We start from the raw sequence: 15,274 nt of genomic DNA, 5'->3' as shown, positions 1-15,274 counted from the left end.
ACAAGATACGAGGACAGGAGTAGGTTAGGATTATGATTTTTCAATGCCGATACCGATTATTGGAGGACCAAAAAAACCCGATACCGATTAATCTGCTGATTTTTAAAATTGTATTTGTAATAATGACAATTACATCAATACTGAATGAACACTTATTTTAACTTAATATAATACATAAATAAAATCAATTTAGCCTCAAATAAATAATGAAACGTGTTCAATTTGGTTTAAATAATGCAAAAACAAGGTGTTGGAGAAGTAAAAGTGCAATATTTGCCACGTTAGAAAGCTAACGTTTAAGTTCCTTGCTCAGAACATGAGAACACATGAAAGCTGGTGGTTCTTTTTAACATGAGGCTTCAATATTCCCAGGTAAGAAGTTTTAGGTTGTAGTTATTATAGGAATCATAGGACTATTTCGCTCTATACCATTTGTATTTCATTAACCTTTGACTATTGGATGTTCTCATAGGCACTTTAGTATTGCCAGTGTAACAGTACAGCTTCCGTCCCTCTCCTCGCTCCTCCCTGGGCTCGAACCAGCAACACAACGACAACAGCCACCATCGAAGCAGCGTTACCCATGCAGAGCAAGGGGAACAACTACTAGAAGGCTTAGAGTGAGTGATGTTTGAAACGCTATTTCACTTTGGTTACACCAGCCTCATCTCGGGAGTTGATATGCTTGAAGTCATAAACAGCGCAATACTTGACGCACAACGAAGAGCTGCTGGCAAAACGCACAAAGTGCTGTTTGAATTAATGTTTAGGAGCCTGCTTCTGCCTACCACTGCTCAGTCAGATACTTAGATACTTGTATGCTCAGTCAGATTTTACGCAACGCATGACACGCTAGATAATATCTAGTAATAGCATCAACCATGTGTAGTTAACTAGTGATTATGATTGATTGTTTTTTATAAGATAAGTTTAATGCTAGCTATCAATTTACCTTGACTTACTGCATTCGCATAACAGGCAGTCTCCTTGGAGTGCAACGAGAGAGGCAGGTCGGTTATTGCACTGGACTAGTGAACTGTAAGATTGGGTCCCCCGAGCTGCAGTCATTGAAAATAAGAATGTGTTCTTAACTGACTTGCCTAGTTAAAGAAAGATTAAATAAAAGGTGTAAAATATATATATATATTTTTTTAAATCGGCAAAATTGGTGTCCAAAAATACCGGTGTCCAAAGATTGTGAAATCGGCCCTAATTGATCGGCCATTCCGATGAATCGGTCGACTTCTAGTTACAACAGGTGGAGTTACAATACATCTTTCAATACAATATGGGTTATTTTACTCAGCTCACCAGCTTTCAATACTCAATAATCCAAAAACCTGTAATTCACTGAAGGTCAGAGGTCACAACACTCAAAACATGGGACTATGAACTTAAACATCAAATCACAGGAGGGTATACGCAAGCATCACCAAGTACCACCCATCACCTTGTGACATCACCTAGCCGAGCGTTCAGTAGTCTACTTCAACAGGTTAGGAGTATCATAAACACAGCATAGGTCAAGGCCTACTGAGAAAACAATCAAAGAATAAACTGGAATAAACTGTACTGTAACAAGAGTGTGCAACATTACACAATGTGGACTCAAATCAGTCAAATAACTGTGCTTGTTTAGTCCCTGCTCAACAACATCACTTTCACACACTTCCTGGTTCTATGGACATCTCTTCTATATTTAGCTTTGCAGGCATTGCCATGATACTGAGGATTAGGGACCCATTGTGCGTCCCAAAGGTAGTGCACTATATAGGGAATAAGGTGAAATTTGGGATGTAGAGAATAGATTGCCATTTGGGACCCACTACCCTTAGTAGAAAGAGGGAGTCGCCGTTGGATAATGCCAGAACACAGCGCCACAGAAACGGCAAGCAATCAATCACGGGGCGGCGTTTGATACGTGCAAGTATTAACCAATGACCTAACACTGTCTGAAATGGCTCATGAATTATGAAACAAATACATGTGGAGGCTCGTATGTACACACATAATTAATGGGAGTGGTGGGGCCTTGAGGGGCCTCTTCCTGTGCACTGAGAGGGAGATCATGCTGACAGAGCATCACACGACACACAGCAGGGCTTGACATGAACTTTTTTACCCACTGAAGGACTGGTTTTTCACTTGTCAGAAAGCTCAAGTCGCTTGTCCAGAAATAAAAACTGGTCTGGAACACCATGGGCCAAAAAGGTGACTGAAATTTGTGTTGTATAATGCAAGGAAGCACTTCACAATAAACATCATTATTATCACTGGTAGTGTCAATGGAAGGCTGGCTGCTGGGCACAGTGACAATGGAAGGCTGGCTGCTGGGCTCAGTGACAATGGAAGGCTGGCTGCTGGGCTCAGTGACAATGGAAGGCTGGCTGCTGGGCTCAGTGACAATGGAAGGCTGGCTGCTGGGCTCAGTGACAATGGAAGGCTGGCTGCTGGGCTCAGTGACAATGGAAGGCTGGCTGCTGGGCTCAGTGACAATGGAAGGCTGGCTGCTGGGCTCAGTGACAATGGAAGGCTGGCTGCTGGGCTCAGTGACAATGGAAGGCTGGCTGCTGGGCTCAGTGACAATGGAAGGCTGGCTGCTGGGCTCAGTGACAATGGAAGGCTGGTTGCTGGGATCAGTGACAATGGAAGGCTGGCTGCTGGGCTCAGTGACAATGGAAGGCTGGCTGCTGGGCTCAGTGACAATGGAAGGCTGGCTGCTGGGCTCAGTGACAATGGAAGGCTGGCTGCTGGGCTCAGTGACAATGGAAGGCTGCTGGTGTTTGATCCCATGTATTATATCTCCTGAGCAAAAGCCTGCATCCCTGTAGCTCTCCTGGACTTTCTAGGAGGAGGGTTGGCCACCTTGCAACATTACAAATACAACCAAGCTCTTTTTATGCCTTTATCAAATAAATTCCCTCATTCAATGAACCAGGGATCAACTGGCTAAGGTGGGCGAGGTAGATAACTACTAAGTCTATTTGGAAGGTTAAAATATTCAGTGTTCAGGGGAGATCTTGACAGCATAGGAGTTACTAGTTAATTAGGCTATTCTAATAATATTTTTTGACTCCGTCAGAATGACATGGCCAGTATTAAATAGAGGAGAAAGCCAATGATGAGCACTCGAGACGGTTTTACAACCAAAGTATGCAGCATGGTTTCATCAACTGTGTGTTTGTTGGCCATTTGCGGTTATATACTAGCGCCGGTGGAATGTTATCGGACATGACAATGACATTAATGCATGCTAATAGATAAATAGTTAACTAGATAATATAACAAACTGTTTTGAAATGGCTATCTAGTTAGTCTGTATATCATTATTTTACCTGCTGCGCAAATGTCCCCCTCTCTCCTCTGGTAAAGGCCCACACACAGGTAATGCACAGACCATGATGTTTTCAGGATTGTCGTTGCTGACCAAAAATTTGCTATAACTGGGCAAATAACTCACCAGCAATTATTATCAACAAATGTGCAAACACGGCTTGCTTTGATCTCAAAAACTAATTTTGCGACTGCATGATTGAAAGGCCGCTGGTGTCTGTCAATGCAGGCCTACAATAATTATACTCTGAAGGCATTGTGCAGAAATTGGGAGGACAGTGAGCCAGATATCACATCTGTAGGACACTGATCCAATTATGATCGGAGTAACCTAAATTGTTTGATAGTGATTTTTATTTACTTAAATCTACAATCTGCTTTTTTACTTGCCCCAGGCAAACAGACAAGACTTAATGTCGAGCCCTGACACACAACGGAAAACACACGGTGAACTGAGCTGAGCACTTTCTTCTGGCGTGAAATACGCAAATTAAAATGGAATTAAATGCAGAGGCTGATTTCCCTAATGGCTATAGGTGAACGCAGTTTTATGACTTTATTTGACCGCATTTAGTTGGAGTGTCTTTTTCTGTTCAAGTACATTGTTCTATGCTAAACAAAATCCAAGGGAGACGTCACAAGCCGAGAAGCATGCAGGTCAATCACGGTCCTTCCAGAATGGTGTTTATCTCCCATTACAAGTGATGGATCAGAGATAATAACAGACCACTATTTGAGACTGGTGTAAACAAAGGCAGGCATATCTAACTTCACATATCATTTTTACTACAAAGGGCCTAAAGTATTGCCCACTGACACACCTGACTTAGTGTAGAGCACCAGGACATTGGTTCTAACCCACCTGACTTAGTGTAGAGCACCAGGATATTGGCTCTAACCCATCTGACTTAGTGTAGAGCACCAGGATATTGGTTCTAACCCACCTGACTTAGTGTAGAGCACCAGGACATTGGTTCTAACCCACCTGACTTAGTGTAGAGCACCAGGACATTGGTTCTAACCCACCTGACTTAGTGTAGAGCACCAGGACATTGGTTCTAACCCACCTGACTTAGTGTAGAGCACCAGGACATTGGTTCTAACCCACCTGACTTAGTGTAGAGCACCAGGATATTGGCTCTAACCCACCTGACTTAGTGTAGAGCACCAGGACATTGGCTCTAACCCACCTGACTTAGTGTAGAGCACCAGGACATTGGTTCGAGTCCGGAGAAGCTTCTTGAAGTCCTTGTGTTCGCTGACCTTCTCTATGAGAGGAGAGACCTTTACAGCCGCCTGCAGCACCGGCACCAGGCACACCTGAAGACATATTGATGGATAGATACTGTATTTATTCAGAGTGACCAACTCACACATCAGATGCTTCAGTGCAGAAGACCGGTCACTTTTGTGATATTATGAGATTGCCAGACACCTGATGTTCAAAACAAAACCTTGTGTAGGTGTTCAGCATCAAAGTCGAAACAAAGACAGATTCTCATCTCATTGTGTGCAACTGTGAGAAGATACCGATTGCATATTCTTTGAGTCCTCTCTCCTTCAAAACCCATTGGATGAGAAAGAGGCCCCTCCCCTCTGACCTTCTCCTCCAATGGGTTTTGAGAATGAGACAACGCAAGGAGTATGCTATTAAAATCTTCCCTGAGACATTCAAACAAGCTCCATCCTATCACTCATCAAATCATGTCCCAGTCGCCCAATCCCCGATGGAGTACAAGATTAGCTACCAATGTCCTCATTCATCAAATCATGTCCCAGTCGCCCAATCCCCGATGGAGTACAAGATTAGCTACCAATGTCCTCATTCATCAAATCATGTCCCAGTCGCCCAATCCCCGATGGAGTACAAGATTAGCTACCAATGTCCTCATTCATCAAATCATGTCCCAGTCGCCCAATCCCCGATGGAGTACAAGATTAGCTACCAATGTCCTCATTCATCAAATCATGTCCCAGTCGCCCAATCCCCGATGGAGTACAAGATTAGCTACCAATGTCCTCATTCATCAAATCATGTCCCAGTCGCCCAATCCCCGATGGAGTACAAGATTAGCTACCAATGTCCTCATTCATCAAATCATGTCCCAGTCGCCCAATCCCCGATGGAGTACAAGATTAGCTACCAATGTCCTCATTCATCAAATCATGTCCCAGTCGCCCAATCCCCGATGGAGTACAAGATTAGCTACCAATGTCCTCATTCATCAAATCAAGTGATGAGCGATATACTTTAACGTGATATCAAAACAAGCACCTGTCGGGCAGAGTTTTTTAATTTCCCATGCTGGATACCTCGTATGGGCGTGACGGGAATTCAACAGATTCTCGTCAGTACATTTCAATTAAAACGTAGAATGAAGAAGTGAAGCGTCATCTTGTTTTCTTCTTCCCTGTCTGGATGACTGATGAACTCTAGAGGGGGCATCTATCTCATTTCCTCCTCCTGTCTCTAGGTGTTGGATGTGGGAGGCTGGTGGCCATGGTATCGGACGGCAGTGTTGAGGAGAAGACAAGGTGATGTCCCCTCGGTCGGAGACTCCACGACGGGTGTGTGGAGATGACAGTAAGGGGTAATTATAAAATGGGCTCTCAGGGCCGGCCGAGCGACACCGCTACTATTCTCCACACCACCTCTCCTCTTGTCCGACAACATCTCCCCCCAAGAGCCACTCCCCTCTCCCCTCTCCCCCCTCTCCCCCCCTCTCCCCACGAGCCTCTCCCCACGAGCCTCTCCCCACGAGCCTCTCCCCACTCCCCTCGAGCCTCTCCCCACTCCCCACTCCCCTCGAGCCTCTCCCCACTCCCCTCGAGCCTCTCCTCATCCGACACCCCTCCACTACTACTCCTCTGCTTGGCTAGACCATCTGAGAAAGGGAGAGTGGAGAGAGGAGGCACTGAAGCAACCACTGTGCAGAATGAAAGGGGAGCTTTAAAGTACAACTTACTTAAGTGGGATAATATGTATCCCCCTACCTCACAATAATACGTAGCCTACCTCACAAAAGAGTATGACTGTGCTAAATGGGATCTGAAAATGCATCCATTTGTGAGACAATGTGGGAGTATGAACTAACTGTATACAAAAGAGTAGTTAAGGAAACAGACAAAAGTAGTATTGAAGTTTGTGCGGGACCGAGTCAGTCCTCGGCTATGAGTGCGGGACCGAGTCAGTCCTCGGCTATGAGTGCGGGACCGAGTCAGTCCTCGGCTATGAGTGCGGGACCGAGTCAGTCCTCGGCTATGAGTGCGGGACCGAGTCAGTCCTCGGCTATTTGAGAGCATCTGGAGGCAGCTCTTGTACTGAGGCAGGCCTATTTCACAGCTACATGAACATTGGACCCTTTACAAATGTAAGAAAGGCTGGTGATGATTTCTGCCCCCGACGATCACATTTCTCCAGGCTCATTTACAGAGTGGGTATAAATAATGCATGCTGTTGAGAGGATCAACAGAAAGCATCATAAACAGAACACAATCATATTCACAGGATGTGGATAAATAGTATTATGGTGAAACGAAAGCAGTACTATATAGAGTGGAGCATGGGAGAGGATGTGAGCATGGGAGAGGATGTGAGCATGGGAGAGGCTGTGAGCATGGGAGAGGCTGTGAGCATGGGAGAGGCTGTGAGCATGGGAGAGGCTGTGAGCATGGGAGAGGCTGTGAGCATGGGAGAGGCTGTGAGCATGGGAGAGGCTGTGAGCATGGGAGAGGATGTGAGCATGGGAGAGGATGTGAGCATGGGAGAGGATGTGAGCATGGGAGAGGATGTGAGCATGGGAGAGGATGTGAGCATGGGAGAGGATGTGAGCATGGGAGAGGATGTGAGCATGGGAGAGGGACACGGACATCAGGATGGATGGAGTAACACACAGAATGAGGAGAGGATTTGTAAACCTTTTCTGGACCATTGACATTGTTGTGCTCGCCGCTCACGCATCACATGCCCTGACATTTGACAGGCAGCCAATACTGCAACAAGGCCTATCAATGGCTGGGCTGCCACCTGGCAATCGGTGCATTGGTTGGTTCCCCTACACTACCTATTACTAAAGCTTCCCCTCGTTTGGCTTAGGCCATGACATGAGGGCACTGCTGTGTGTCAATGTGAGCAGCATCCTAATGACAGGACTGTCTGCCTTCACAATACACCGCACTCAGTCATGCGCACATGCACCATCATAGATATCATCCTGACCAACTTACCCTCTAAATACACCTCCACTGTTTTCAACCAGGATCTCAGCGATCACTGCCTCATTGCCTACGTCCGTTATCGGTCCGTGGTGAAAAGACCACCCCTCATCACTGTCAAAACACTTCCTGAAACACTTCTGCGAGCAGGCCTTCCTAATCAACTTGGCCCGGGTATCCTGGAAGGATATTGACCTCATCCCGTCAGTAGAGGATGCCTGGTTATTCTTTAAAAAAGTGCTTTCCTCACCATCTTAAATAAGCATGGCACGGGTATCCTGGAAGGATATTGACCTCATCCCGTCAGTAGAGGATGCCTGGTTATTCTTTAAAAAAGTGCTTTCCTCACCATCTTCAATAAGCATGGCCCTTTAAAAAAATGTACAACTAAGAACAGATATAGCTTGGTTCACTCCAGACCCGACTGCCCTTGACCAGCACAAAAACATCCTGTGGCATACTGTATTAGCTTCGAATAGCCCCGCGATATGCACATTTTCAGGGAAGTCAGGAACCAATATAGACAGGCAGCTAGGAAAGCAAAGGCTTTTTCAAACAGAAATTTGCATTCTGTAGCACTAATTCCAAAAAGTTCTGGGACACTGTAAAGTCCATGGAGAATAAGAGCACCTCCTCCCAGCTGCCCACTGCACTGAGACTAGGAAACACTGTCACCACCGATAAATCTACGATAAAGGAGAATTTCAAAAAGCATTTCTCTATGGCTGGCCATGCTTTCCACCTTGCTACCCTCACCACGGTCAACAGCCCTTCACCCCCCACAGCAACTTGCCCAAGCCCCCCCCCCCCCCGCTTCTCCTTCATCCAAACAGCTGATGTTTTGAAAGAGCTGCAAAATCTGGATCCCTACAAATCAACTGGGCGAGACAATCTGGACCCTCTCTACCTAAAATTATCCACCGCCATTGATGCAACCCCCTATTACTAGTCTGTTCAACCTCTCGTTCGTATCGTCTGAGATTCCTAAAGATTGGAAAGCTGCCGAGGTCATCTACCTCTTCAAAGGGGGAGACACTCTAGACCCAAACTGTTACAGACCTATATCCATCCTGCCCTGCTGCCTTTCTAAAGTCTTTGAAAGCCAATTGAACAAACAGATCATCGACCATTTCGAATCCCACCGTACCTTCTCCGCTATGCAATCAGGTTTCCGAGCTGGTCACGGGTGCACCTCAGCCATGCTCAAGGTCCTAAGCGATATCCTAACCGCCATCGATAAAAGACAGTACTGTGCATCTGTATTCATTGCCCAGGCCAAGGCTTTAGTTTAGTTTAGTTTATTTTTACAGGGACAGTGCACATTAATCAATGTTTCAGTAAAAGTGCCGGTTTTAGCCAGCCGGCTAATTTTCAACCGCAGTCCCTGGGCAGGTTATTAAAAACAATTACAATATAGACAATAGCACCATAGAACAAGCAAGACATAGCAACATAGGACAAGCAAGACATAGCATACAGACAGAGCAACATAGAACAAAAAGCAGCAAAACAAAATTCATAAAAGCAACAAAGTGTTTCCACACCTCACAAGCTACAGACAACAGACAACATGGAAAGTGGCAACACACAGCTAGGGACCATGTTCACAAATCTGATTGACCTTTAGCCAGGTCTTCAAGCATTTTGTGAAAGTGTGATATGTGGTGCAGTTATGTGTGTCTGATGGCAGTGTATTCCAGACATGGGAAGCTCTCACAGAGAATGCAGATTTACTAAAGGTGCTTTTCCTTAGGGGAACTATACAGTCACCTCTCATGGCAGACCTTGTGGATCTGCTGCCATATGTCTGGGTTTTCTGTTTAACAAAAATATTGAGTGGAGGGGGAGCCAGGCCATTTAGGATCTTGAATACAAGACATGCGTCGGTGTATTGCACAAGATTTTCCCAACTCAAGAGCTCATGCTTTCTAAGGATGTGACAATGATGATGGCTATTGGGCTTCCTATCAAGCACTTTGAGAGCCTGTTTGTAGACAGACTGAATAGGTTTTAATGTTGTACAGCAAGCTTGGGCCCAACTAGCCAAGCAGTATGTTAAGTGGGGGGGAGTATCATAGAATTGAAGTACAGTTTTGCTACCTCTGTAGTCAAACAATTTCGTATAAATCGGAAATTAGCTAGGTTGAATTTGGTTATTTGAATTACCTTTTTCACATGCTTTTTAAAAGAGAGGTTGGAATCAAGTATGATGCCAAGGTACTTAAAATTTCAACTCTGTCAATCACCACATTCTTATCGGCAGAGTCAACAGCCTTGGTTTCGCTAATGGCTGCCTCGCCTGGTTCACCAACAACTTAGATAAGAGTTCAGTGTGTCAAATCAGAGGGGCTGTTGTCTGGACCTCTGGCAGTCTCTATGGGGGTGCCACAGAGACCAATTCTCAGGCCAAGTCTTTTCTCTGTATATATCAATGATGTCGCTCTTGCTGCTGGTGATTCTCTGATCCACCTGTACGCAGACGACACCATTCTGTATACTTCTGGCCCTTTGGACATTGTGTTAACAAACCTCCAGACGAGCTTCAAAGCCATACAACACTCCTTCTGTGGCTTCCAACTGCTCTTAAATGCTAGTAAAACTAAATGCATGCTCTTCAACTGATCGCTACCAACACCGCCCGCCCGACTAGCATCACTACTCTGGACGATTCTGACTTAGAATATGTTGACAATTACAAATACCTAGGTGTTGGGTTAGACTGTAAACTCTCCTTGCAGACTCACATTAAGCATCTCCAATCCAAAATTATATCTAGAATCGGCTTCCTATTTCACAACAAAGCCTCCTTCACTCATGCTGCAAAACATACCCTCGTAAAACTGACTATCCTACCGATCCTTGACTTTGGCGATGTGATTTACAAAATAGCTTCCAACACTCTACTCAGCAAATTGGATGCAGTCTATCACAGTGCCATCCGTTTTGTCACCAAAGCCCCATATACTACCCACCACTGCGACCTGTATGCTCTCGTTGGCTGGCCCTTGGTTCATATTCGTCGCCAAACCCACTGGTACCAGGTCATCTATAAGTCTTTGCTTGGTAAAGCTCCCCCTTACCTCAGCTCACTAGTCACCATAGCAGCACCCAACTGTAGTACACGCTCCAGCTGGTATATTTCACCGGTCATCCCCAAAGCCAACTCCACCTTCGGCTGCCAATGACTGGAACAAATGGCAAAAATCACTGAAGTTGGAGACTTCTATCTCCCTCACTAACTTTAAGCGTCAGGTGTCAGAGCAGCTTACCGATCACTGCAGCTGTACACAGCCCATCTGTAAATAGCCCACCCCATCTACCCACCTCATCCCCATATTTGTTGTTCTGCTCTTTTGCACACCAGTATTTCTACCTGCACATCCTCATCTGCACATATATCACTCCAATGTTCAATTGCTAAATTGTAATTATTTCACCACTATTGACCGATTTATTGCCTTACCTCCTTACTTCATTTGCACACACTGTATACAGATTTATCTATTGTGTTATTGACTGTACGTTTGTTTATTCCATGTTTATTCCATGTGTAACTCTTGTTGTTTTTGTCACACTGCTTTGCTTTATCTTGGCCAGGTCGCAGTTGTAAATGAGAACTTGTTCTCAACTGACCTACCTGGTTAAATAAAGTTGATATAAAATAAATAAAATCTAATTTGGGACAGAGCCCGAGCATTTGAATATATTAAGAAAGTCCATTATCACACTTTGCACCAACCTTCATCCCCCCAAAAGTGTCAAGTTACATCAGTGTAAAAAATGCCACACACACTAAGCAGCCAGCAGAGAAACCCAGGCTGGCAGCTCACTCTCCCAGAGCTTGCTTACCCTCCATCTGAGGTGACAAATCTGCTTAATAAAAGTCAGCCCGTTTTAGGTTTTAAGGGCCGTACTGAATCAACGCAAATCAGAATGCTGTTCTGTTTGTCAAACTCTCTCCATTTTGCTCTTGATTAATGAGACGAACAGCAGCAATGGAGATCAACGTGTGTGTGGCGGCCCTTTTCAATTATCAACCACTGATCTCAGAAGATGGATTATGAACACCTCTCTCAAATGACCGATGTCACAAATGGAACTCTATTCCCTATGGGTCCTGGTCAAAAATAGTGCACTATATAGGACATGGGGTGCAATTTGGGATGTAGCCAATGAGTTCCGTCCTCTGTAATTGATGGAGATGGAGCCATTGATGTATGAATAACTCTAGGGTGGTTAGTGTTTGTTGTGGCGGCTCACCGCACTAAGGCAACCGACCAACCCACCATGATGGGGAGGTGAAGAGGACCCTCAATCCAGATTAAAGAAGTTTTAAAATTGCTTTGACACGCAGCTAGGCAAGAAATACAGTGGGACAGTCTTCAGCATAGACAGAGCAGTCAGTCTCCCTTAATCTCCACACACACCCACTGTGATGTCATTTCCCTGCCTGCAATCGCACAACAGTAGGCTACAGTAGCACCCACCTTTGTTTGACATGGTAGCCACTAAACCATACAACAGGAATGGTCCCAGGGCACAAGGCTCGAGATTGGAATGAAGTGGAAATCCAGTCATTATGTGGCCAGTCTATCAAGGACTGAGCGAGGAGTTAGTTGAAGTGTAGGCTAATGCAATGTAACATTTTTTTTTGTAGCAACCAACTAAGTTACATTTGTAGCAAACTTTACATGTAACAAGCAAAGAATGTATCAATCACTCAATGAAAGTAAAGTATAACAATATATCATATTTAAAATATTTTAAAATGACTGACCAACATACATACATACCCATGAGAGTCATAATAAAACAAACTGTGTTGAATCACATAGCTAGCTGGAAGTGAATCTAAAGGACATTTTGATCAGAAATGTAAACCACGTCAACCATAGAAAAAAGTAGCAAATTGGTGGTTAACCAGTAAAGCAACGGTCAGTGCTATCCGGGATCCTTGGGACGTCCCTATCCCCCCATTAAAGTTGACATTTCTAATAGTTAGGTAAGGGTTATGATTAAGGTATATATTTCCCAAGAAATCCGGATAGCACTGAACTAGGCATGCAGATGAATAGAAACCTGAATTGAAATATTCAGCCATGTAACAAATTGATTGTCTTATATTGTAGATTACGCAGAATAACCGTTCATTATTTTCAAGTCTGTCCAACCAGGTTCATTTTGCGTTCTCAAAGGATTTCAATATACATTCTCGGGAGAGACACTAGATGCCTTGTGCTGGTAGTCAATTCACGAGGACGTTTTTGATGAAATAATATGAAATGTTGGCGAATATCGGTATGTAACTACAGCGAGATATACTATATTCACTTGTTTTATAGGTTTATGCTATTTTTGAGTCTCAAGTTCAGCCTCTGATTTAAAATTGCTAAGGCCGTGCTGTCAACTTTGGTTGCCTTCACGAAGACGCGGAAAAGACACGCAGGCGTTTGCAGGTTTAATAAAAAATATTTAAAAATTACATGTAAATAAAACATTAGGCTTATCGGTGTCTCTATATATATTTCACAAACAACTTACCAAGAAGACGAATGTGTACATTTTCAGCTCTCTCATCCGACTACCGTAGCGGTTCCAAGAAGCCATGATGCCGTTGCCACGTCTAGATACGCACGCGCAATCGGTTTTCCACGGATTCTTGAACAGCCCGCAAAGCTGCTTAGGAAATGTAGTTTTGGAGGATATAGTTGGCATTGCAGGCATTGATTTCAGGCAGGTTGACGTTAACCCTTACCTTGACCATTCTGGAGTTAATGCCTAACCTTTAGATGTCTAAGTTTAATGCCTAAACATAACTTTAACCTTAGATATTCTGAGTTACTGAGCCTAAACTAAATTAAGCACCAGCTGTCAGAGCAGCTCACAGATCACTGCACCTGTAAGTAGCTCATCTGTAAATAGCCCAACCAATCTACCTCATCCCCATACTGTATTTATTTATCTTTCTCCTTTGCACCCGAGTATCTCAACTTGCACATTCATCTTCTGCACATCCTACCATTCCAGTGTTTAATTGCTATATTGTAATTCATTTGCCACCATAGCCTATTTATTGCATTACCTCTCTTATCCTACCTCATTTTGCACATGCTGTATATAGAATTTTCTATTGTATTATTGATTGTATGTTTGTTTATTCCATGTGTAACTCTGTGTTGTTGTATGTGTCGAACTGCTTTACTTTATCTTGGCCAGGTCGCAGTTGCAAATGAGAACTTGTTCTCAACTTGCCTACCTGGTTAAATAAAGGTGAAATTTAAAAAAAAATAACCATAGACACTTCAGAATTAGACTTTTGAGAAAAAACGTTGAACTTCTAATTCTGACGTGAGACTGTGAGAGCTAGTTGCAGCATGCAGCTCTCATCACATTGTGCTACAGTGTCTATTTAAATGCAATGTTGCTAGGGCCTATGTTATTTATTTGCAAATACATGGGAACATCACCCAACCAAAGATCCACATCTGGAAAGCCAGTTTGATGAGGAGGTGTCATGAACTGCTCCCAACCTGTGCCAGTGGCGGGAATGGCCAGTCACACCACTCTGAACTATTCAAACTTCAAATCTGAAATTAACTTCTACATCACATCACCAGATAATAATGAAATAAGTAATGGCAATGAAGTGTATTATAAGGCTATAGAACAGTGTGGTAATACCGCACAAGCCCTTACTCAATACTCCAAGTACTATAAGCGCTTGTTTTTTTTAAATGCAAATTCTCTCTTGTACACCCCTCTCAGTTGGAGTTGCGATGGTCCTTGTAATAGCGTCCAACTCACAGAGAGAACGCAGTAACCAGCACAGGTCGTTATGTGAGCGAGACACATCGAAGAGAGGAGATACCCTTCCAATGAGGTAGCCTGACGAATCAAATAGAGCCCTCGAGTTTTGCGTGACATTTCGAACAAGTTGGAAAAAAAACATCAAAGGTAAGAATACAATTTAATTGATCTATTGGACGGTTCAATTGCACCCCTTGGTTGTATTTACATATTTGCAGATGGCTCTACAGAGCCTACTAGAATTTACAATAGTAATTATATTTCAATTTAACTTTTAAAAGGAAATATAGAAATCACTTTCTAATCTTTAGCCTTTCATTTTGGAGTGAGTATCCTGTCCAAAAATTGTAATAGCCATAGATAAGGCATAAAACACACATTTGGTCAATTAATAAGGGATATAATAGACTATATTAAGCACCGTTTTCCCATTTTACATCTAAACCATTTATCATAAGATTAATTTGAAGTTTCAGTTCACAAATGTTTTCACTTAGATATATCAGTATTTCTGGGTGCCTCTTATTTTGTCCATTTTACCATACCTTGAATAGAGGGCTCTGTTTGCGTCGTAGTTTGTTCCATAATATCGCATATTTATTCAGAGCAGTTAGCGGTTCTTTTATACCGCTTCAGCTTTACTTTCTAATCACGTTCCAGCCGAGGATCAGAGGCATTTCTGGGCTGCAGGAACCTACCGCCACATTTCCACTGTTACAAACTTACTTGTGTTGTGCTGTCGGTAATCAGGACCCGTGGGGTGAGGCTAGTTAGACAGATGTAGTTCCCACATAGTAGGCTAGTGTCCAGATCAGATTTTTAGTTGTCTTTTTCTTTATATTCTCTTTTGTCCTGTGAATAGACATGTCTGTTTCTTAAAGAAATTAGAATAGTGGTGTCATAAAATAACATTGAAATG

The 15,274-nt window shown here is 43.6% G+C and overlaps 2 protein-coding genes across 2 annotated transcripts in view; one reads left to right on the top strand and one right to left on the bottom strand.

Annotated features, from left to right (window-relative positions):
- The window catches only part of LOC124047860 (protein disulfide-isomerase A5-like), a 69,292-nt gene extending 56,052 nt beyond the window's left edge, over positions 1-13,240 (bottom strand). The window contains exons 1-2 of the mRNA XM_046368187.1: positions 13,090-13,240; positions 4,524-4,653 (exon numbers count right to left, since the gene is read on the bottom strand). Of these exons, the coding sequence (XP_046224143.1) occupies positions 4,524-4,653; positions 13,090-13,155 (196 nt within the window). The 5' untranslated portion in view covers positions 13,156-13,240. The remainder of the gene's footprint in view (positions 1-4,523; positions 4,654-13,089) is intronic.
- Positions 13,241-14,397: 1,157 nt separating this feature from the next.
- Positions 14,398-15,274, top strand: part of LOC124047850 (semaphorin-5B-like) — a 323,136-nt gene continuing 322,259 nt past the window's right edge. Inside the window, 1 exon segment of the mRNA XM_046368176.1 lies at positions 14,398-14,502. The gene's annotated coding sequence lies outside the window, so the exon portion shown is untranslated.

The sequence above is a fragment of the Oncorhynchus gorbuscha genome, linkage group LG01 (genome assembly GCF_021184085.1).
Source record: "Oncorhynchus gorbuscha isolate QuinsamMale2020 ecotype Even-year linkage group LG01, OgorEven_v1.0, whole genome shotgun sequence".
In the NCBI taxonomy this organism is placed as follows: domain Eukaryota; kingdom Metazoa; phylum Chordata; class Actinopteri; order Salmoniformes; family Salmonidae; genus Oncorhynchus; species Oncorhynchus gorbuscha.
Note: the sequence above shows the minus strand (reverse complement) of the source record. Positions and strands in the feature narration are given on the sequence as shown.